The sequence below is a fragment of the Colobus angolensis genome, unplaced genomic scaffold (genome assembly GCF_000951035.1).
Source record: "Colobus angolensis palliatus isolate OR3802 unplaced genomic scaffold, Cang.pa_1.0 Scaffold62, whole genome shotgun sequence".
NCBI lineage: Eukaryota > Metazoa > Chordata > Mammalia > Primates > Cercopithecidae > Colobus > Colobus angolensis.
In genome coordinates, this window is record NW_012119821.1 from 38,412 (window position 1) to 57,927 (window position 19,516).

A 19,516-nucleotide genomic window follows, 5' to 3' on the forward strand; every position below is an offset into this window, starting at 1 on the left:
AACAGAAGACTGTTTTGTCTACATTGAAAAATCTGTTCAGTGTAGCCACTAAATGGGGCAGCTTTGAAGCCAGACATTGACTTCTCTCAGAGAGACAAGGATTTTGGGTGCTATGTCCTAGACGGCATCTTTTTCCAATAGAAGGCTGTTTTGTCTACATTGAAAACTCTGTTGTTTAGTGTAGCCACTAAATAATATTAGCTAATCACTGATCATCATCAATGATATTAGCTAGATTTTCTGGATAACTTGCTGCAGCTTCTCTAAAAGCACTTGCTGCTTCACCTTGCACTTTTATGTTATATGTTACGGAGATGGATTCTTTCTAAAACCTCCTGAACCACCCTCTACTAGCTTCCCACTTCTGAAGCTTACTAACCTTCCTCAGCCTTCATAGAATTGAAGGGAGTTAGGGCCTTGCTCGGATTAGGCTTCGGGTTAAAGGAATGTTGTGGCTGGTTGGATCTTCTGTCCAAACACCTAAAACTTTCTCCATATCAGCAATAAGGTTTTGCTTTCTGATCATTTGTGTGTTTATTGAAGTAATTTCCTTTTAATTCCTTCAAGAATTTTGTCTTTGTATTTACAACTTGGCTGTTAGGTGCCAAGAGGCCTAGCTTTCAGCCTATCTTGGCTTACACATGCCTTCCTCACTAAGCTTAATCGTTTCCATCTTTTGACTGAAAGTGAGACATGTGACTCTTCCTTTCACTTTAACACTTAGAGGCCATTGTAGGGTTATTAATTGGCCTAATTTCAACATTGTTGTGTCTCAGGGAATAGGGACTGCAGGAGAGGGAGAGAGATGGGAAATGGCCAGTTGGTCGAACAGTTAAAACAAAGACAACGTTCATTCATTAAGTTCCCCCATCTTATCTGGGCATGGTTCATGGTGCCCCAAAACTTATTATTATTATTTTTTGAGACAGAGTCCTGCACTGTCGCCAGGCTGAAGTGCAGTGGCGCGATCTTGGCTTACTGCAACCTCCACCTCCAGGGTTCAAGCGATTCCCCTGCCTCCCGAGTAGCTGGGACTACAGGCCTGTGCCACCATGCCCGGCTTATTTTTTGTATTTTAGTAGAGATGGGGTTTCACCATGTTAGCCAAGAAGGTGTCTATCTCCTGACTTCGTGATCACCTGCCTTAGCCTCCCAAAATGCTGGGATTACAGGCGTGAGCTACCGCGCCCGGACTTAAAATTATTATAATAGTAACAGCAAACACCACTGATTACCGATCACCGTAACAGAAATAATGAAAAGGTTTGAAATATTGCAAGAATTACCTTATGTGACACAAAGCGTATGCTGCTGGAAAAAATGGCACCAAGAAACTTCCTCGGGCAGATTTGCCAAAAACCTTCCATTTGTAAAAAGGCAGTATCTACTCGTGGCAGCAAAGCGAAGTGCAATAATGAAGTGTGCCTGTAGTGATGGCACATAGTATCCTTTAGAAGTTTTAAAAGGTGAACAGTTTTGTTTTGTTTTTCCGAGACTGAGTCTTGCTCTGTTAAACAGGCTGGAGTGCAGTGGAGTGATCTCAGCTCACTGTAACCTCCAACTCCCGGGTTCAAGTGATTCTCCCGACTCAGCCTCCCTAGCAGCTGGGATTACAGGTGTGCCACCACACTCCGCTAATTTTTGTATTTTTAGTAGAGACGGGGTTTCACCACGTTGGCCAGGCTGCTCTCGAACTCCTGACCTTATGATCCGCCTGCCTCAGTCTCCCAAAGTGCTGGGACTACAGGCGTGAGCCACCGCACCCGGCCTAACACACAGCTCACTTAAGTTTCTAACACACAGCACACTGAAACACAAAGTCTATAACTTTGCTAGTTCTACCACTATAAAAATCCATTTTGCCAAATTGAAAGCAAGCTCTAGGGCCCAGGAACGGATAAAAATTAAACATAACGAGTATTTCCTTGCCTGCTCTAACATCCTGAACCACACAGATTCCCCTCGTTGCACAGTCTTCGCTCCTTAACAGAGGGTAGCTAGTATCACCCACACTCGCTGAAAAACTGGAAAGGAGGGAGGGTCGAAGTTAAACCCATTTCAGTGGCCGTGCACGCGCCCCACCTCGTCTTCCCAGCGGGATTTGGGAAAGGAACGAGAAGCTTTTATGATCCTCTCGCGAGAGGGGAAGTCTTCGCGCCACGTCAGAGACTAGAGATCTTGGCGCCGAGCGACAGGTGCCGGAACAAACAGGCGGTGAGAAATCGCGGACGTGGACGATTTGGTGGGCAGGACTTCCGGCGGAAAAGCGGGCTGTCTCGGAAACTCGGAGGTGGGTTCCTTCTGGGGTTCTAACTACGGCTGCTGGGCCGTTGTTTAGACTCTTGTGAGGATGGCTTGCGCTGCCGCGCGGTCCCCGGCGGACCAGGACAGGTGGGTTCTGGGGAGGTGGGTCCTCAGAAAGGAAGGGGCTTGCTGTGGTGCCGCGAGCGCTACACCGCCCTTCTCCCCTCCGCGGCCTCTAGAACGGCCGAGCTGATCCAGCTCGCCCTGGACGGGCTCCGCGCCTCTCCTTGGCGGCTGGTTTTTCTGAGAATCCTGCAGCAGCCACCAGGCTCTTCGCAGGGCTCCTGAAATTCCGACCGTAGGTAGCCTAGTGTTTACCTGTACGCGAGACAAGGATTTTGGGTGCTACGTGGACATAATATTAAGTAACATAATCACAGTGTGAGAAATGTGTTCTTTTTAATTATTGTTGCGTTCAGAAAGGCTCATTTGTGAAATTTTGAAGTTTTTAATACCTCGGACACATTTTATCCAAGAAGGCGGACCCATTCTCAGGAACTTTTAACAGGCTGCTGTGTCTGATGTAACATTTATCCAGGTTGTTTTGTTTCTTTTCGTGTGTTTTTTTTCCTTCCAAGGTAGTGGATAAAGTTTATTTTTAATTAAGTTAAGTAAAAGGGAGGTAATTTAAAGAAAAAACGTTAAGCAAATAATAGCATAGGTGTACCAGCAGTGATGATGACCACGCCTACCACGGACGGAAAGAATGTATTTTTGAAAATACTTGTTATCCTTTGAGTGTAGTTATCCAGGTTCTTGACGTTTTGAATAAGGAATTGAACAAAACACACAAAGCAAGGCAGCGAAAGCAGATTTGTTTTAAACAAAAGTACACTCCACAGGGTGGAAGCAGGCTCTAGCAAGCCGCCCAAGAGCTGTTGGTTACGGAATTTTCTGGGGGTTAAATACTCTGTAGAGGTTTCCTGTTGACCAGTGCCAGTCTGATTGGTTGAGGGAGGGGGATCACTCAGAATGAGGAGTAGGCCTACGGCCAGTCTGATCGGTTGCTGGAGGGGACCTTTCCAAGGTAGTTTGATTTTTCAGCTGCCACGCAGAAAAAGGAGGGGTTGAAAAGGGAGTAGCCGTCTGGTATCTACTCAGCATGAATTGGCCTTGGGTTCCCTGCCACCCGACCCTCTTCTCCTGACTCTTACTGCTCTAGTGATACCACTTATGCTATTGTCTGTGGCAGGTTTATTTGTATCTATCCTGCTTATTTAAATAATAAGAAGACCATCGCAGAGGGAAGGCGAATCCCCATAAGTAAGGTAAGCAGGTGGCTGGCTCCTTGGTCCACGAGGGAATGGGGTGTCATCCTGGTCGGGCCACGTCATCTTGTTAGAGCCGCAGGGGGTTCTCTTCACTGCATTTATTTCGGGCTTGAGGAGAACGACAGCCAAGAATTGGGGTGCGTTCCTTAGTGTTGGTGAAACCAGAAAGGCATTAATTCATAGCTGAAGGGATTTTTTTTTTAATGGCTCTTAGTGAGCCTGTGTTTGTAAAGAAGTGGGGGCAGAATCTGTAGAGTTTACATGTTTTTTTAAAACGAAGTTATGACATTGTTCCCCTTGATACAGGAAATCACAATTATGACATTGTACGATATATTAACAATGTTCAGAATGTAGTTGGGATTTTTTTAAGTATGTGAAGACTTGCAAAATGTTCAGCCCTGTTGAGTTTTATTAAAGTGTAATTTGTATTTTGTAATATGACAGATTTAAGGCACCTAGGTTTGATGCAGTGAATTCTCACGTGATGAGTACATCTGGGTGGTAACAAACACTCAAAAAAGAAAACTTTTTTTTTTTTTTTTTTTTGAGACGGAGTCTCGCTCTGTCGCCCGGGCTGGAGTGCAGTGACCGGATCTCAGCTCACTGCAAGCTCCGCCTCCTGGGTTCACGCCATTCTCCTGCCTCAGCCTCCCGAGTAGCTGGGACTACAGGCGCCCGCCACCTCGCCCGGCTAGTTTTTTGTATTTTTTAGTAGAGACGGGGTTTCACCGTGTTAGCCAGGATGGTCTCGATCTCCTGACCTCGTGATCCGCCTGTCTCAGCCTCCCAAAGTGCTGGGATTACAGGCTTGAGCCACCGCGCCCGGCCAAAAGAAAACATTATAAGCATCCAAGAAGATTGCGTTATGTTCCCTCCCAGTCACTGTCGCCTCCGCATATGCTCAAAAATACCAGGATGACCACTGTCATGACTTTGACACCATAGGTTACTTTTGCTTATTTTTCACTTTTCTGTAAACGGAATTTCACAGTATGTACTTTTGTATCTTTTTTTCACTGAACTTTAAGCTTACAAGATTTATCTACATATTAGAATGTAGTTGAATTTTCATTGCTCTGTAACAGGATTTGTCAATAGCAGCACCATTGCCAATTTGATTAGATAATTGTTGTTGGGGGTTGTTATGTGCATTTTAAAATGTTCAGCAGTATCCCTGGCCTCTACCCACTATCCCCCTCCAACCCCCATTCCCTAGTTGTGACAATCACAAATGTCTCCAAGCATTGCTAGATGTCTTGCGTGTGGGTAGGGGTAGGGAGCCTGAGGACAGAATTTCCCTGCTCAAAACTACTGCCCTGTCTCCTCTATAGTATTGCATTGTGTGAATATACTAGAGTCTTTTCTACCTTCTTTTTTGTTTGTTTTTTTAAGAGACAGGGTCTGGCTCTGTCACCCAGGCTGGAGTGCGGCGGTGTAGTCTCAGCGCACTGCAGGCTCCACTTCCCGGACTCAAGCCATCCTCCAACCTCAGCCTTCTGAGGAGCTGGGACTACAGGCACATGCCACCATGCCCGGCTATTTTTGTATTTTTTTGCAGCAATGGGATTTCTCCATGTTGCCCAGGCTGGTCTCAAACTCCTGAACTGAAGTGATCTGCCTACCTTGGCCTCCAAAAGTGCTAGGATTACAGTTGTGAGCCACCACACCTGGCCCTTTCTACTCTGGATGGAAAATTGGATTATTTCTATTAATAGTTTGAGGCTATTATAAATAGTTGTCTTTTAGTGAACATATTTTGTAGAACGCATCTGGGAATGGAATTGCAGGGCCATAAAGAATGCATATATTTAACTTTAATAGATACTAGCAGTTTTCTAAAGTGTTTGTATGTGTAATTGTTTAAGCAGTCAGTAATCATTGAGCACCTACTATGTTCAGAGTACCATGCTAGGTGCTGGGGAATACACTGGTTAACAAAACAAAGCCCCTGCCCTCAGAAGTTTATATTCTGTTGGAGGGGAGATGGGCACACAGGTATGCATTAGTGTTATTCCTAGGAATTTTAAAAATTACAGTGGAAGCATCTGTACTTAATGAAAAAGGAAACCTAGGGTTTTTGGTACTTGTTTGATTATAGTATTTGAAATTATTTACCCAGCATTATGGCAATGTCCACTTAAAGCAAATATATTTAGTGTTTATGTTTTTAACTGTTCAGGCTGTTGAAAATCCTACAGCTACAGAGATTCAAGATGTATGTTCAGCAGTTGGACTTAACGTATTTCTTGAGGTATGACATGGTTCTTCACTATTTTCCATACTCATCTAATTGATGTAATAACTTTCTTAAGCCCTGTTTTCCTTTTGTTTCGTTTATGTTAGAAAAATAAAATGTACTCTAGAGAATGGAATCGTGATGTCCAATACAGAGGCAGAGTCCGGGTCCAGCTCAAACAGGAAGATGGCAGCCTCTGCCTTGTGCAGTTCCCATCACGTAAGCTTTTTAAATGAATCAGTGGGGCTCAGGGATAGGTTTCTCCTACGCAACACAGAAAAGGTTCTAAAACTGAAAGGTGAAAGTCACAGTTTGCATTCTGAAGATTGATTTAAAGATGACTACTGCTCATGAAGAGAAGCAGTAGTTATAATTTCTTTGAGGTGAACGACCTCTTTGAAAATGTAATGAGACCCACTAAACATTTTTCCAAAAAATTATTGTGTGAACATTTTATAAACCTCTGGAAGTCTGTCATTGCTCCCATGTTAAGAATATAAAATTATTAAATTGTTGGATGTTAATTGCCATTTCATATCCTAGAGGTCCTTGAGGTCTGTTAATATCTAATTATTCTATCATTAATAAATCTAAAAAGCAATATTGACTGAAAAAAGCAAGAGAGATGCATGATATGGTACCACTTAGGTAAATTTAAATACAAAATATTACTATTTATTGATAGATGCATATGTAGTGTTGTTTATTGGTATTTTTTTGAAATGCTGTGTAAGGAAACACTCACTCTTAAGACAGTAGTCACCTAATGGTGAGCAGGGTAGAGAGTAGAAACACAGGAATTGATGGTCATAGAAGAGTGTTGCATCACCTCTAGTGTTTTATTTCATGAAAAACAGTAACCAAACTGACATCAATATAACAGAATGTTAGTTCTGAGTATTAGGAAGATAAGTTTTTGTTTACATGTTATTTAGTTTTCTGAATTTTCATCTCTGAGAATTTTAATTTTTTAAAACAGAGCTATTACTTTTTTCTTTCAGTTTAATAATCCCCTCAGTTTAGTTGAACTCTCCCATTAAATTTACTTAAAAACAGTGAAATTGTCAGACAAACTGACAACTTGTTTGATTTTTTTGTTTTGTTTTTGTTTTTGTTTTGGAGACAGAGTCTCGCTCTGGCTGGAGTGCAGTGGTATGAGCTTGGCTCACTGCAACCCCCGACTCCCTGGTTCAAGTGATTCTCCTGCCTCAGCCTCCCGAGTAGCTGGGACTACAGGCGTGTGTCACCATACCCAGCTAACTTTTGTATTTTGGGTAGAGACGGGGTTTCACCATGTTGGCCAGGGTGATCTCGATATCTTGACCTCGTGATCTGCCCACCTTGGACCTCCCGGAGTCCTGGGATTACAGGCATGAGCCACTGCACCCGGCCTGATTTTTTAAAAATAGAGAGACAAGGGTCTCACTATGTTGCCCAGTCTAATTTCAAACTCCTGGCCTCAAGCAATCTTCCCGTCTTGAGGAGATCCCAGAATGCTGAGATTACAGGCGTTAGCCACCATACCCAGCCAGCATGTTTGAACTTTTATTTTTAAAGACAAGGACTCACTCTGTCATCCAGGTTGAGTGCAGTGGCACGATTATGGCACACTGCAGTCTTTTTCTTTTTTTTTTTGAGACAGAGTTTCGCTCTTGTTGCCCAGGCTACAGTGCAATGGTGTGATCTTGGCTCACTGCAACCTCTGCCTCCCAGGTTCAAGTGATTCTTCTGCCTCAGCCTCCCGAGTAGCTGGGATTGATTACAGGCATGAGCCACCATACCTGGCTAATTTTGTATTTTTAGTAGAGATGGAGTTTCTCTATCTTGGTCAAGCTGGTCTCGAACTCCGGACCTCAGGTGATCTGTCCGCCTCGGCCTCCCAAAGTGTTGGCGTGAGCCACCACGCCCGGCTAACACACTGCAGTCTTGACCTCTTGGGCTCAAGCAACCCTCGCACCTCAGCCTCCTAAGTAGCTGAGAATACAGACGCATGATTTTTTGTTTTTTCTAGAGATGGGGTTTTGCTATGTTTCCTAAGCCAGTCTCAAACTCGTGGACACAAGTGATCCTCCTGCCTCAGCCTCCCAAAGAGCTGAGATGACAGACATGATACACTGGGCTCAGCCTAAAATAGATTTTTTTTATACACTAAAACTCATCAGGATTGGTAGGTATTGCTAGATGCTTCAGGTTGTGACTAAGGGGTGATAGTATATTCTGATATGTTTTTTCTCCTCCTTTTCTCTCCTCCTTTTTGAGATATATTATACAAAAAACCAAAAACAAACAAAAACTTGTAACTAACTAGTAGATAAAATAGGGGTAGAAATTGTGGTGAGAACATGTCACTTCCTATTTCCAGTAAGACCCAAGTAAAATAGTAAAAAGAAAGCAGAGCTGAGGAGCTTGGTCTGTTTTGGGTGAAGGTAGCTGGTTGTTGGTGTGCAGAGCAGGAATGCATGTAAGTGTAGATCATCTGATCTTACCCGTCGGATCTCTTGTGGCTTGATGATACTGTTTTTTGTTGTAAGTCTGAGAAAACCCTGTATTTCAGTGTCTTAAGATACAATGATATTCTGACTCTGTTTCCTACCTGAGGTGTATTTGGATACTCCTTAGATCTTCAAGCTAATTGCTAGGACCATGACCAAAATTTTTTTTTCATACTTAGTGTTTGCCTTTTGATTTGATTCATTTAAATATTTTCAGCATTATTCTCACTCTCAGTACATTTCCCCACACTTGAGCTACTCAGTGTCTTCAGTCATTTGATTTTTGATTTTTTTTAAAAAATTATTTTCCATTTTCTTGATGTGATAGTTTCTTACACTTTGTGATATTCAAGTTGATGACTTTTTATGTCTTATTTCTCAGATTATACACTAAGCCTAACTTCTGGTTCCTAGGTAAGTCAGTAATGTTGTATGCAGCAGAAATGATACCTAAACTAAAAACAAGGACACAAAAAGCAGGAGGTGCTGACCAAAGTCTTCAACAAGGAGAGGGAAGTAAAAAAGGGAAAGGAAAGAAAAAGAAGTAACCTAGTATCAGCATCAAGTATGTGGTACTACTGTAAGAGACATGAATGGAGACTTCTGATTTGTATCAGAGGGAAACAGAAGCTTTTTGTTTGCATCATTTAACTGAACTGTGAACGCTTGTGCCTCTCATCTTTATCGTCGGAGTTGACAGTGAAACAAATTTACATCAGAAGTTTGCATCTCGCTTTTATGCCGTATAAAAGAATTTTTTTGTCTTTCAATGCAGTTTTTTTTGAAGAAAGAATATTTTTAAATGGACAATGGACTGTACAATAAGTTACTTGAAATGAGTTACTTGTTTCAGATAAATTTCAATTCGATTTAAAATAAACATTTTGTCCACCTTTTAAGTTAATGAAATAAAATTTGAAACTGACTTTTGCAACTTTTGCTTATGAAGGAATGCTAGGAGAGGAGAGGTAATTAAGAATAAAATATGAAGTGAAAGTTTCCATAGTGTGAGTCTAAAACTGGAAGAAAGTGGTAGGTCCTCTTATGGGTGGGGGGATGGGAGTCTGTAAAAAGCCAGTCTGTAGATCATATTTTAATCTGTTACTGTAAGCAAATCATTCAATTCTTGTTTTGACATGGAAAGTCCTGGATTTTAAGCTTTAAATTTGCTTATTTTGTAGGTTTAAGAACATGATTTTCATGGGAGTTCTGAAATTAACTGTACTTCAGCACCTTGAGGTACACTTTCCTTCAAGAAACTAAATTGGATTGGTGCTCCTGAATTTATTTCAGAGCAGTTTCTGAAAGTAGTGATTTTGAGCTATCCTGATTGCTGTTCTTTCTGAGGCCTGGTTTGGCTCTTCCTTGAATTCTGCAAACTACTTATTTTCAGTAAATCCCATTTTCTTTAAGTGTGTTTTTTTTTTTTTTGAGACAGAGTTTCACTCGCCCAGGCTGGAGTGCAGTGGTGCAATCTCAGCTCACCACAACCTCCGCATCCCAGGTTCAGGTTCAAGTGATTCTTCTGCCTCAACCTCTCTAGTAGCTGGGATTACAGGCATGTGCCACCACGCCCAGCTACTTTTGTATTTTTAGTAGAGAAGGGGTTTCTCCGTGTTGGTCAGGCTGGTCTTGAACTCCTGACCTCAGTTGATCTGCCTGCCTCGGCCTCCCAAAGTGCTGGGATTACAGGCATGAGCCAGCCGGCCTGTTGACTTTTTTTTTTTTTAACTCTCAACAATTTCTATTTTATAGTGAACATAATAGTATAAGAGTTTACATATTTGACTTACAAATAAATCCTGGGGAGAGGGGAGTATGTGTAAAACATAATTCAGAGCAGCCTTCTTTGAGAAAGTGGGTGTGTTTGGCTGTGTAACACAACAAGGGAATGTGTTTGCTGTGTGACAAAACAATGAGGGACTTAAGCAGGAGATCTTTGTCTCATATGTTAAATCCAAGTGAGGTTGCTGTGGTTGTTGGGTTAGCTCTCAGTGATGCCTTTTTTGTATTTTTCCGCTCCACTGTTCATGACATATTTCTAACACCTTTATGATTGTTGTTCCTGCTTGTAAAAGGGCTGGTATTTACGTGAGTGCAAGGCAGGAAGTAAAGGTAACTGTGCCAGCCATTTCTGGCAAGTAGTTCTCCCACCTCAGCCTCCCAAGTTGCTGAGACCATGGGCATGAGATTTCTCAAAATTTCTCCCAGCAGGCTTTCACTTAGTTTCGTTGTTAAGAACTGTGACATGTCCATCTCTAGCTGCAAAGGAGGCTGAGAAAGTGAACTCAGCAGTCCTCCTTGTCCTTGGGGGATGCATTCCAAAACTCTGACTGGACCCCGAAACAGCAGACAGTGCTGAACCATATATATACTATGTTTTTGCCTATTCACCTATACCTGATATGGTTATCTGCGGCCCCACCCAAAATCTCATCTTGAATTATAATCCCCAAATCCCTGTGTGTTAAGGGTGGGACTAGGTGGAGATACTTGGATCATGGGGGCAATTTCCCCTGTGCTGTTCTTGAGATGATGAGTCTTATAAGATCTGTTGGTTTTATAAGTGCCTGGCATTTCCCTGCTTGCAGTCACTCCATCCTGCTGCCCTGTGAAGGTGCCTGCTTCTCCTTCGCCTTCTGCCTGGCATTTCCCCTGCTTGCAGTCACTCCATCCTGCCGCCCTGTGAAGGTGCCTGCTTCTCCTTCGCCTTCTGCCATGTTTGTAAGTTTCCTGAGGTCTCCCCAGCAATGCGGAACTGTCAGTCAGTTAAACCTGTTTCCTTTAAAAATTGCCCAGTTTTGGATATTTCTTCATAGCAGCATGAGAATGGGTTAATACATACCTATGATAAAGTTTATAAATTGGACCCAGTAACAGATTAACAATAAAATAGAACAATTATAACAATATACTGTAATAAAAGGTATGTGGAAATTGTCAGTCTCTCTCAAAATATTGTGCTATACTCACCTGTTTTGGGAGCAAGGTAACTGAAACAACAGAAGTGAAACCACAGATGAGGGGTGGCTACATAGCTTTTTCAGTCCTGACAGCCAAGGCAGCTAAGGAAGAAAGTAGTTGAGAACGCATACTGGGCCAGGTACAGTGGCTCACACCTGTAATCCCGGCACCTTGGGAGGCTGAGGCAGGAGGATCACTGGAGTCCAGGAATTTGAGACCAACCTGGGCACCATAGTGAGATTCTGTCTCTACAAAAAATAAAAGAATTAGCTGGGCATGGTGGTTCTTGCCTGTAGTCTTAGCTACTTGGGAGGCTGAGGTGGGAGGATTGTTTGAGCTCTGGAGGTGAGGCTGCAGTGAGCAGTGATCATGCTGTTCCACTCAGCAGAGCTGGACCCTGTCTCAAAAAAAAAAAGTGTACTGTGGTAGCCAACTTAAAAGATTTGTCACAGAAAGATAGTTGAAATCTGGAAGTGGTTTAGTTTTGGGGCAATAAGGATTGTCAGTGCTATATTTTGAATGTCCCCTCCAAAATGCATGTTGAAATTTAATTGCCATTGTGATGTTATTGAGAGGTGGAACCTTTGGGAGGTGATTGGGCCATGGGGGCTCTGCCCTCAGGAATGGATTAATGTTACTATCTCGGGAGTGGGTTTGTTATAAAATGGAGTTCAGCCAAATTTTTCTTTCGCTCGCCTGAGCACACCCTCTTTGTCCTCACCTTCCACCATGGGATCACGCAGCATCAAAGACCCTTGCCATATACTGGTGCCATGCTCTTGGATTTCCCAGCGCCTAATCATGAGCCAAATACACATTGCCCAGGCTGGTGTGCAGTGGCGTGATCTCAGCTCACTGCAATCTCTGCCGCCCAATTTCAAGCACCACCACCATGCCTGGCTAATTTTGCGTTTTTGGTAGAGACAGGGTTTCACCATGTTTGCCAGGCTGGTGTCGAACTCCTGACTGCGCATGATACGCTCGCCTCGGCCTCCCAAAGTGCTGAGATTACAGGCATGAGCCACACCACACCTGGCCTCTAAAAAAATTTTTTTAAATTACAAACTTTTATACTTAGGAGGCTGAGGTGGGAGGATCACTTGAGGCTGGGAGGTTGAGGCTGCACTGAGCCGTGATTGTGCCACTGCACTTTAGCCTGGGTGAAAAAGACCTGATTCAAAAAAAAATTTTTTTGTCTGTTTTAAAAAGATTACAGTTTTCACTTAACAACTGGCAAAAAAAAAAAAAAAAAGTTCACTGATTGCACCAATTGCAGTAATGTGAAGAAACGGCAATATATTGTTACAGCAGTAATTCTGAAATCTTAGTGTTCTATGTTGCTGTAACAGAACACCACAGACTGGGTAACTTAAAAAATGAATAGAAATTCGCCAGGCGTGGTGTATCACGCGGTCAGTAGGTCAAGACCAGCCTGGCCAACATGGTGAAACCCCATTTTTACTAAAAACTACATAAATTAGCCGGGTGCAGTGGCAGGCACCTGTAATCCCAGCTACTTGGGAGGCTGAGGCAGGAGAATCACTTGAACCCTGGGAAATGGAGGTTGCAGTGAGCGGAGATCGTGCCACTGCACGATTTCACTTCACCCAGGCTGTTCTCATACTCCTGGGCTCAGGCCTCTCAAGTGGCGGGGACTGGAGGTGCAGCCACCACACCTAGCTGAAAAAGGGAACCTTAATGTAGATGTTGGAGTGCTTTTTGTATTTATGAACTGTGTTCACATCCTGTACTCACTCCTTAAGGAATCTGTTATCAAAATTATATATAATTTTAAAAGCCAGGTAGTTTTAATAGTGTGTTTCTGTTTTAGGCATTAACTTCCATCTGTAGAAGAAGAGGATTTAGTTTTCCTTCTCTACCATGTGTTTGCATAGTTCCTGTCTTCCTGTCCTACCAGTCTACCAATATATTTCATAATTTAACCACTATTCAGAGTTTCCATTATTATACATTCTGTTCATAGCTCAGCCATGTCGTACACTTGTTACTAAAAGTGTGGTTTAAGGACCAGCAGCACTGGCCTCTGGTGAAAGATTGTGATAAATGCAGTATCTCTGGCCCCAGCCTAGAATTCAAATGTGTTTAATGAGATCCCCAAGTGATTCTTTTTTTTTTTTTTTTTTTTTGAGGTGGAGTTTCACACTGTCACCCAGGTTGGAGTGCAGTGGCCCAATCTCAGTTCACTGCAACCTCTGCCTCCTGGGTTCAAGCGATTCTCCTGCCTCAGCCTCCCGAGTAGCTGGGATAACAGGCATGCACCACCATGCCTGGCTAATTTTTGTATTTTTAGTAGAGACAGGGTTTCTCCATGTTGGTCAGGCAGGTCTCGAGCTCCCAACCTCAGGTGATCGCCTGCCTTGGCCTCCCAAAGTGCTGAGATTACAGGTGTGAGCCACCGCGCCCGCCCTTCTTTTTAACTTCTTTAAGCTCTTGTAATTTGCATGTTTCCTTTTTCTAGCATTCTGTTCTCAATTCATGGATATAATTTATTTCTCAGAAGGTGAGATTTATAGTCTTCTTGTTTCCAAGTTCCTTTTCTTTCCTTCTGTTTTTATTTTGATCCCTATCATGTTAAGTAGCTTTGTTTTGGTTGCTGGTGTTTAAGATAGAAGGACCAAAAGGCTGATTATAAGTTGAGATCTGGCCTGGGTGCTGTGGCTCACACCTGTAATCTCAGCACTTTGGGAGACTGAGGCAAGAAGACCACTTGAGCCCAGGACTTCAAGACCAGCCTGGGCAACATAGGAAGGCTCCCTCTCTACAAAAAAAATAAAAAATTAGATGGGCCTGGTGGCACATACCTGTAGTTCTAGCTACTCTGGAAGCTGAGGCGGGAGAATCGCTTGAGCCCAGGAGATTGAGGCTGCAGAGAGTTGTGATCATGCCACTGCACTCCAGCCTGGGTGACAGAGTGAATCCCTATCTCAAAAAACAAAAAAACCACAAAAGTTCATAGTGGCTGGATATGGTGTCTGAGCCCAGGAGTTTGAGACCAGCCTGGCCAACAAAGGAAGAGTCTTGCCCTCATTACTAGTCTCTACCAGTGGTTCTTAACCCTGGCTCCATACCAGGATCACCTACAGAGTTAAAGCATACTGGCACCTGGATACTATGGTAGACTAATTAAATCAGCACTTTGTTAGAGGAGGCAGAGATCATTTTTGAAAAGGTCCTCAGATGATTCCAATGTTCAGCCAGGTCTGGAAACCTCTGTGTATTAAGATACAAAGATAGCATTTACCTAACCCAGTGGTTTTATCTTAAAGTGCAGTTCCTGGACCCACATTGCCTGGGCTGTTTAAAAATGCAAAACCTTCAGCCCCACCCCCGACTTCCTGAATGAGAATCTTAGAGGACAGTAACCTATTTTAACAACACTCCTCTCCATCCCCATCCTCCATCAGTTCTGATGCACACCAATTTTTTTTTTTTGAAATGGAGTTTCGCTCTTGTTTCCCAGGCTAGAGTGCAAATGGTGTGATCTTGGCTCACTGCAACCTCTGTCTCCCGGGTTCAAGCCATTCTCCTGCCTCAGCCTCCCAAGTAGCTGGGATTACAGGAATGCACCACCACACCCAGCTAATTTTTTGTGTTTAGTAGAGACAGGGTTTCACCATTTTGGCCAGGCTGGTCTCGAACTCCTGATCTCAGTTGAGCCACCCACCTTGGCCTCCCAAAGTGCTGGGATTACAGGCATGAGCCACCACGCCTGGCCCACACCAAAGTTTTTAGGAAGCATCAATCTAACCAAGGAAACTCCTAAGTGTGTATGTTATAAGATTTTGAGAGTTAGTGTTCTAGCAGTGAGCCAGGAAAATTTTTAATGTCATTCTCAAATATGTTTACTTTCCAGCCATGCTATATAGAACTGTAATATTTGATGGGTAAAGATCTGAATTGTACCTGTGTTATTCTAAACACCATAATTGTAGACATGTAGACATCAAAAAGCAGATGTTGGAAACCCTGTGGACCAACGCACACCTTCAGAAGTAGGTTTTGTTTTTTTGTTTTTTGTTTTTTGAGACAGGGTCTGGCCCTGTCGCCCAGGCTGGCGTGCACTGGCACCATCTTGGCTCACTGCAGCCTTGACCTCCGGGCTCAAGTCCTCCCACCTCAGCCTCCTGAGTAGCTGGGACTACGGGCATGCTCCACCACCCCCAGCTAATTTTTTCGTATTTTTTGTAGAGATAGGGTCTCACCTTGTGGCCCAGGCTAGTCTTGAACTCATGCACTCAAGGAATCCGCTCACCTCGGCCTCCCAAAGTGCTGGGATTGCAGGTCCAATAGGCCAGAAGTGGGTATTTTTATCAAAATTCTCAAGTACTCCTTTTCTTGATCTCTTCTGAAAACAAGTACAGCATAATTTGGAGGCACATGTGAAAAGTTTACTACATCAAGGCCAGGCATGGTGGCTCACGCCTGTGATCCCAGCACTTTGGGAGGCTGAGGCAGGCGGATCACGAGGTCAGGAGATCAAGACCATCCTGGCATACATGGTGAAACCCCGTCTCTACTAAAAAATACAAAAAACTAGCCGGGCGTGGCGGTGGCACCTGTAGTCCCAGCTACTCAGGAGGCTGAGGCAGGAGAATGGCGTGAACCTGGGAGGCAGAGCTTGCAGTGAGCTGAGATCGCGCCACTGCACTCCAGCCTGGGCGAAAGAGCGAGACTCCATCTCAAAGTTTACTACATTAAGATGCCTGCAATACACTATCTTAAGTCACAGGAGACTTCTTTGTGTGTAGCGCAATACACAGGTGGGAAAAAAAAAAAAAAAAAAACAGTGGATTCAGTTTCCTTTAAATGTAGTGCTAATTATTGGTAGAAACTTTTTGAGTTGGTATGTTTTCTTTAGGGCAGGTCTTTTCCTCTGGTAGGCAAGAACCATCAGGAGAAAACTACAAGCCATGTGAGGAATAGAGTTAATAAAGAACAGTGTTTAAGGCTCATTTATCTGTATTTTAAAACTTTGCTTAAATAATTCTGGGTTAGGAAGAAAGCCCCACAAAATAAAATGAAATATAACAGTTAAATGAGAAGTGAATTTTATTTGTATCTATTTCCATTCAGTGTATCACATCTTAAGGGTGGGTGATAACAGGGTGAAAGGTGTGCACATTTTCCTCAGCTGTGGTAGAAGACTCTTCCCCAGATTAGCAGTTGTTAATCCAAATGATTGAAGCCTTCCGGTAAGGGAATAACTGCTGCAGGAATTCTTTCTTAAAGAATTTAAGCTGTTTGGTAGGAATTCTGTAACTACATACCTTTGAAACACTAGTCACATTCAAATAAACTCTTGTTTTCTAGCCAGACACAGGCTCAATTAGTTTTTGCAAACTCTAGCCAAGGCAGTGTTTCATTTGGGAAATCATGTGACAGAACTGCTCAGTTCATAACTCCTCCTGCTGTTAACATTTACACTTAGACTGCCAAGAACAGTTAAATTCTGGTCTCAAGGGAACAAAAAAATTGCATTCAGAATATAGTACTTTTAAATTAATTTTAGCCTGTAAGTCATTATGAGCAATAGTAACTTTTATACTCCCTCGTCTTGTCTGATAAGATATTCTATATGCTGTCAATCTGATTATATAGTCTATATGCTAGAAGTTGCTAATTTTCATTCTGCCACCAAGAAAATTGCACTTTTATTTATGGGAAAAGGATTTAAATACTCCTAGGTACGTAAAAAAATGTTTTTTAATCTAAAAGTGATTTTTCTCCCAAGAACAATTTTGTTTGCTTTCTACAAAGTTTTAAGTTTAATAAAATGCCAGTAATCACCAGTTTGCCTCCCCAAAATAAATGCTCTGATCCATATTATATTAGAGTGATACTGTCCCTTAGTATTGGTATCTTTAATATTTTTTACATCATGAGATATCATTATGATCTTACCTGACTGTTATCTCAAGGTGAGCTAATCATCTTTCTTTGCCTTAAAAAATACTGTACTGGCTGGATATTTAATCTTGTTAGTTTAGTTATACACTTGTTTTAGTCTAGTTTAATTCAAAAGGACTCTTAACAGTATGGTTTAAAACTCAGATTTTCTAGTCCAGACAAATTGCTCTAACGATTTGGCAGATCAATGGAGACATCCATTTCAACTTTATTGTTCTGTACTTACTATGTAGTCATGTGCAGTTTATCAACACAAAGAATACGGATGAAGGCATTTAAATGGACTACAAGTGACTCTGACTTGTAAACTAGGGGAGCCTCTTGTGTTTGACCTTAAAGGCCAGAGAAAAACTGAGTATAGATTGACTTAACTATTGCCAAGCAGATTATGGGTTATACTTCCTTCCATTCTCCCAGAATTACTCTAAGAGCTAGATGTCGTCATTAGCATGTTGTTGCTAATGATATAAACAAGAACATACATGTAATCAGAGGTGGACAAATCTTCAGAAGTTCCTTAAACTTGTTTAAAAAAGAAGATTGGGAAAGAAGACTAAATCAACATGTTTCTCCGCTTTGAAGATAAAACCAGAAATGGTTTCCATTGTAGCATCTTGACAATAGACAAATATGTAAACTTTATAAGTAGATAAGACAGTATTACTAGTTCTTCAGGGAATTGAGAGTTATAGGTTACTGATGTGTGTGTGTAAATTTCCCGATTTACCACTAGAGTGACTAACTGCTTTACAAAGCTATCCTCGTATTCATATGCCATATACTAAGGAAACAACCAGGCCAATCTCCATTCGATTTTATTTCTCACTTTGTTCATTTGCATATTAATCACATATTTCCTAAAGTATTATTTAGTAGACCACACCAGCACAATGGTTGCTCCAGCTTTTGGCAGGTGGTCTTACTGTACAGAAGTTATAAATGGCACATACAACCTTCCCCTCCTCCCTCCCCATGAGCATGATGCATGTTGTAGTCAGACAGTAACATTTCCATATGTACATTGCACAAATACATTAAAAACATTTCAGGATTATATAAAATTGTACGTTACATGAAGTAGAACCATAAAGATTATCCTAAGTGTAACTACAGAGAAAATGCATGCAGGGAGAGCCCAGTAAAGTACACAGCCTGTGGGGTATATAATTTTATTTTAAGTTTATATTTCCTGCAGGATAGTAACATACATCTTTTCCTACCCAGAGGCAAAATACATTTTCCAAAAACTTGGACACTGCCCACTGCATTAAGTTTAAAATGCTCCCTATGTATATAGACAGTAAAAGTAAGCAAAGAAACTTACTACACATTCCAATCTTGATCAAAAATGTTTTCAAGGCAACATTATTAAAATAATTATACCACGGTCCCTAATATAACATCAAGCTCTAGTAGGAAGGTACAGAGAGGGCAGGAAGTTTCCATCCAGTCTGGTTTAGGTGCTCTTCTTTTCTTCACCCAGTAAATTCACGGTGGCTTTCTTGGCTGTTAGGAGGGAAAGAAATACATATCAAAGCTCTTTGAAATGCAAGCTTTGTGCCTAATGTAGCTGCTAGATAACAAAATTTGGATGACTCATGTTCAGGTGCGATCATGTTGGGGTTTGTGGTCTGGGCTAAGAGGGTTTCCAGGAAATGGAGAGGGTACCTCTTAGAGCACAAATCCTAAATACTTGAGCAAAATACTTGAAGGTCATCTAGCCTAGCCCCTTGTTTGACAGTGTCACCTAAACTGTCTGCCCTCTGTTCTCCTTTAAGCATTAAAAGAAGCAGAAATTCCTTAAGAGTAGTATTCAGATTCTAGTTTGTATCTGTGTGCTTGCCTGTAAGATTTCACTTATCAATAAAATATTATCAATCTGATGACAACTAGGTCATCATATTTATCCCATGGTGACAAATCACAGAAGTCCTCATTCCTAGCACTAGAAATAGAGTCATCCCTTGATACATGTGTTTGGGAGGGGAGGGACGGGGGGAGAGATTAGTTCTAGGAACCCTACAGATACCAACATCTGTGAGTGCTCAAGGCCTGAAATAGAATGGCATACGTAGTATTTCCATGTAACCTATGTGTTTCCGTATACTTTAAATCTCAGCCAGGCAGAATGACTCATGCCTGTAATCCCAGCACTTTGGAAGGCTGAAGTGGGAAGATCACTTGAGGCCAGGAATTTGAGACCAGCCTGGCCAATATGAATGGTGAGACCCCCACCCCTCACCTCTGTTTTAAAAAAAATTTAAAAGCCCATCTCTAGTTAAAATACCTAATGCAACACAAATGCTATATAAATTGTT

The 19,516-nt window shown here is 42.2% G+C and overlaps 2 protein-coding genes across 9 annotated transcripts in view; one reads left to right on the plus strand and one right to left on the minus strand.

Annotated features, from left to right (window-relative positions):
* Positions 1–2,262: 2,262 nt before the first annotated feature.
* The window catches only part of SRP19 (signal recognition particle 19kDa), a 30,707-nt gene continuing 13,453 nt past the window's right edge, over positions 2,263–19,516 (plus strand). Inside the window, exons 1-5 of one of the 8 annotated variants that reach the window (XM_011963640.1) lie at positions 2,269–2,391; positions 3,497–3,572; positions 5,758–5,829; positions 5,922–6,033; positions 8,689–9,231. In XM_011963640.1, the coding sequence (XP_011819030.1) occupies positions 2,351–2,391; positions 3,497–3,572; positions 5,758–5,829; positions 5,922–6,033; positions 8,689–8,720 (333 nt within the window). In that variant the 5' untranslated portion in view covers positions 2,269–2,350 and the 3' untranslated portion in view covers positions 8,721–9,231. Of the gene's footprint in view, positions 2,392–3,405; positions 3,573–5,734; positions 5,830–5,921; positions 6,401–8,688; positions 9,233–19,516 lie in introns of those variants that run through there. The other 7 variants (XM_011963637.1, XM_011963638.1, XM_011963633.1 and 4 more) reach the window with 7 other exon arrangements.
* REEP5 (receptor accessory protein 5) overlaps positions 16,323–19,516 on the minus strand; it is a 46,423-nt gene continuing 43,229 nt past the window's right edge. The window contains exon 5 of the mRNA XM_011963632.1: positions 16,323–18,704. Within this exon, the coding sequence (XP_011819022.1) occupies positions 18,655–18,704 (50 nt within the window). The 3' untranslated portion in view covers positions 16,323–18,654. The remainder of the gene's footprint in view (positions 18,705–19,516) is intronic.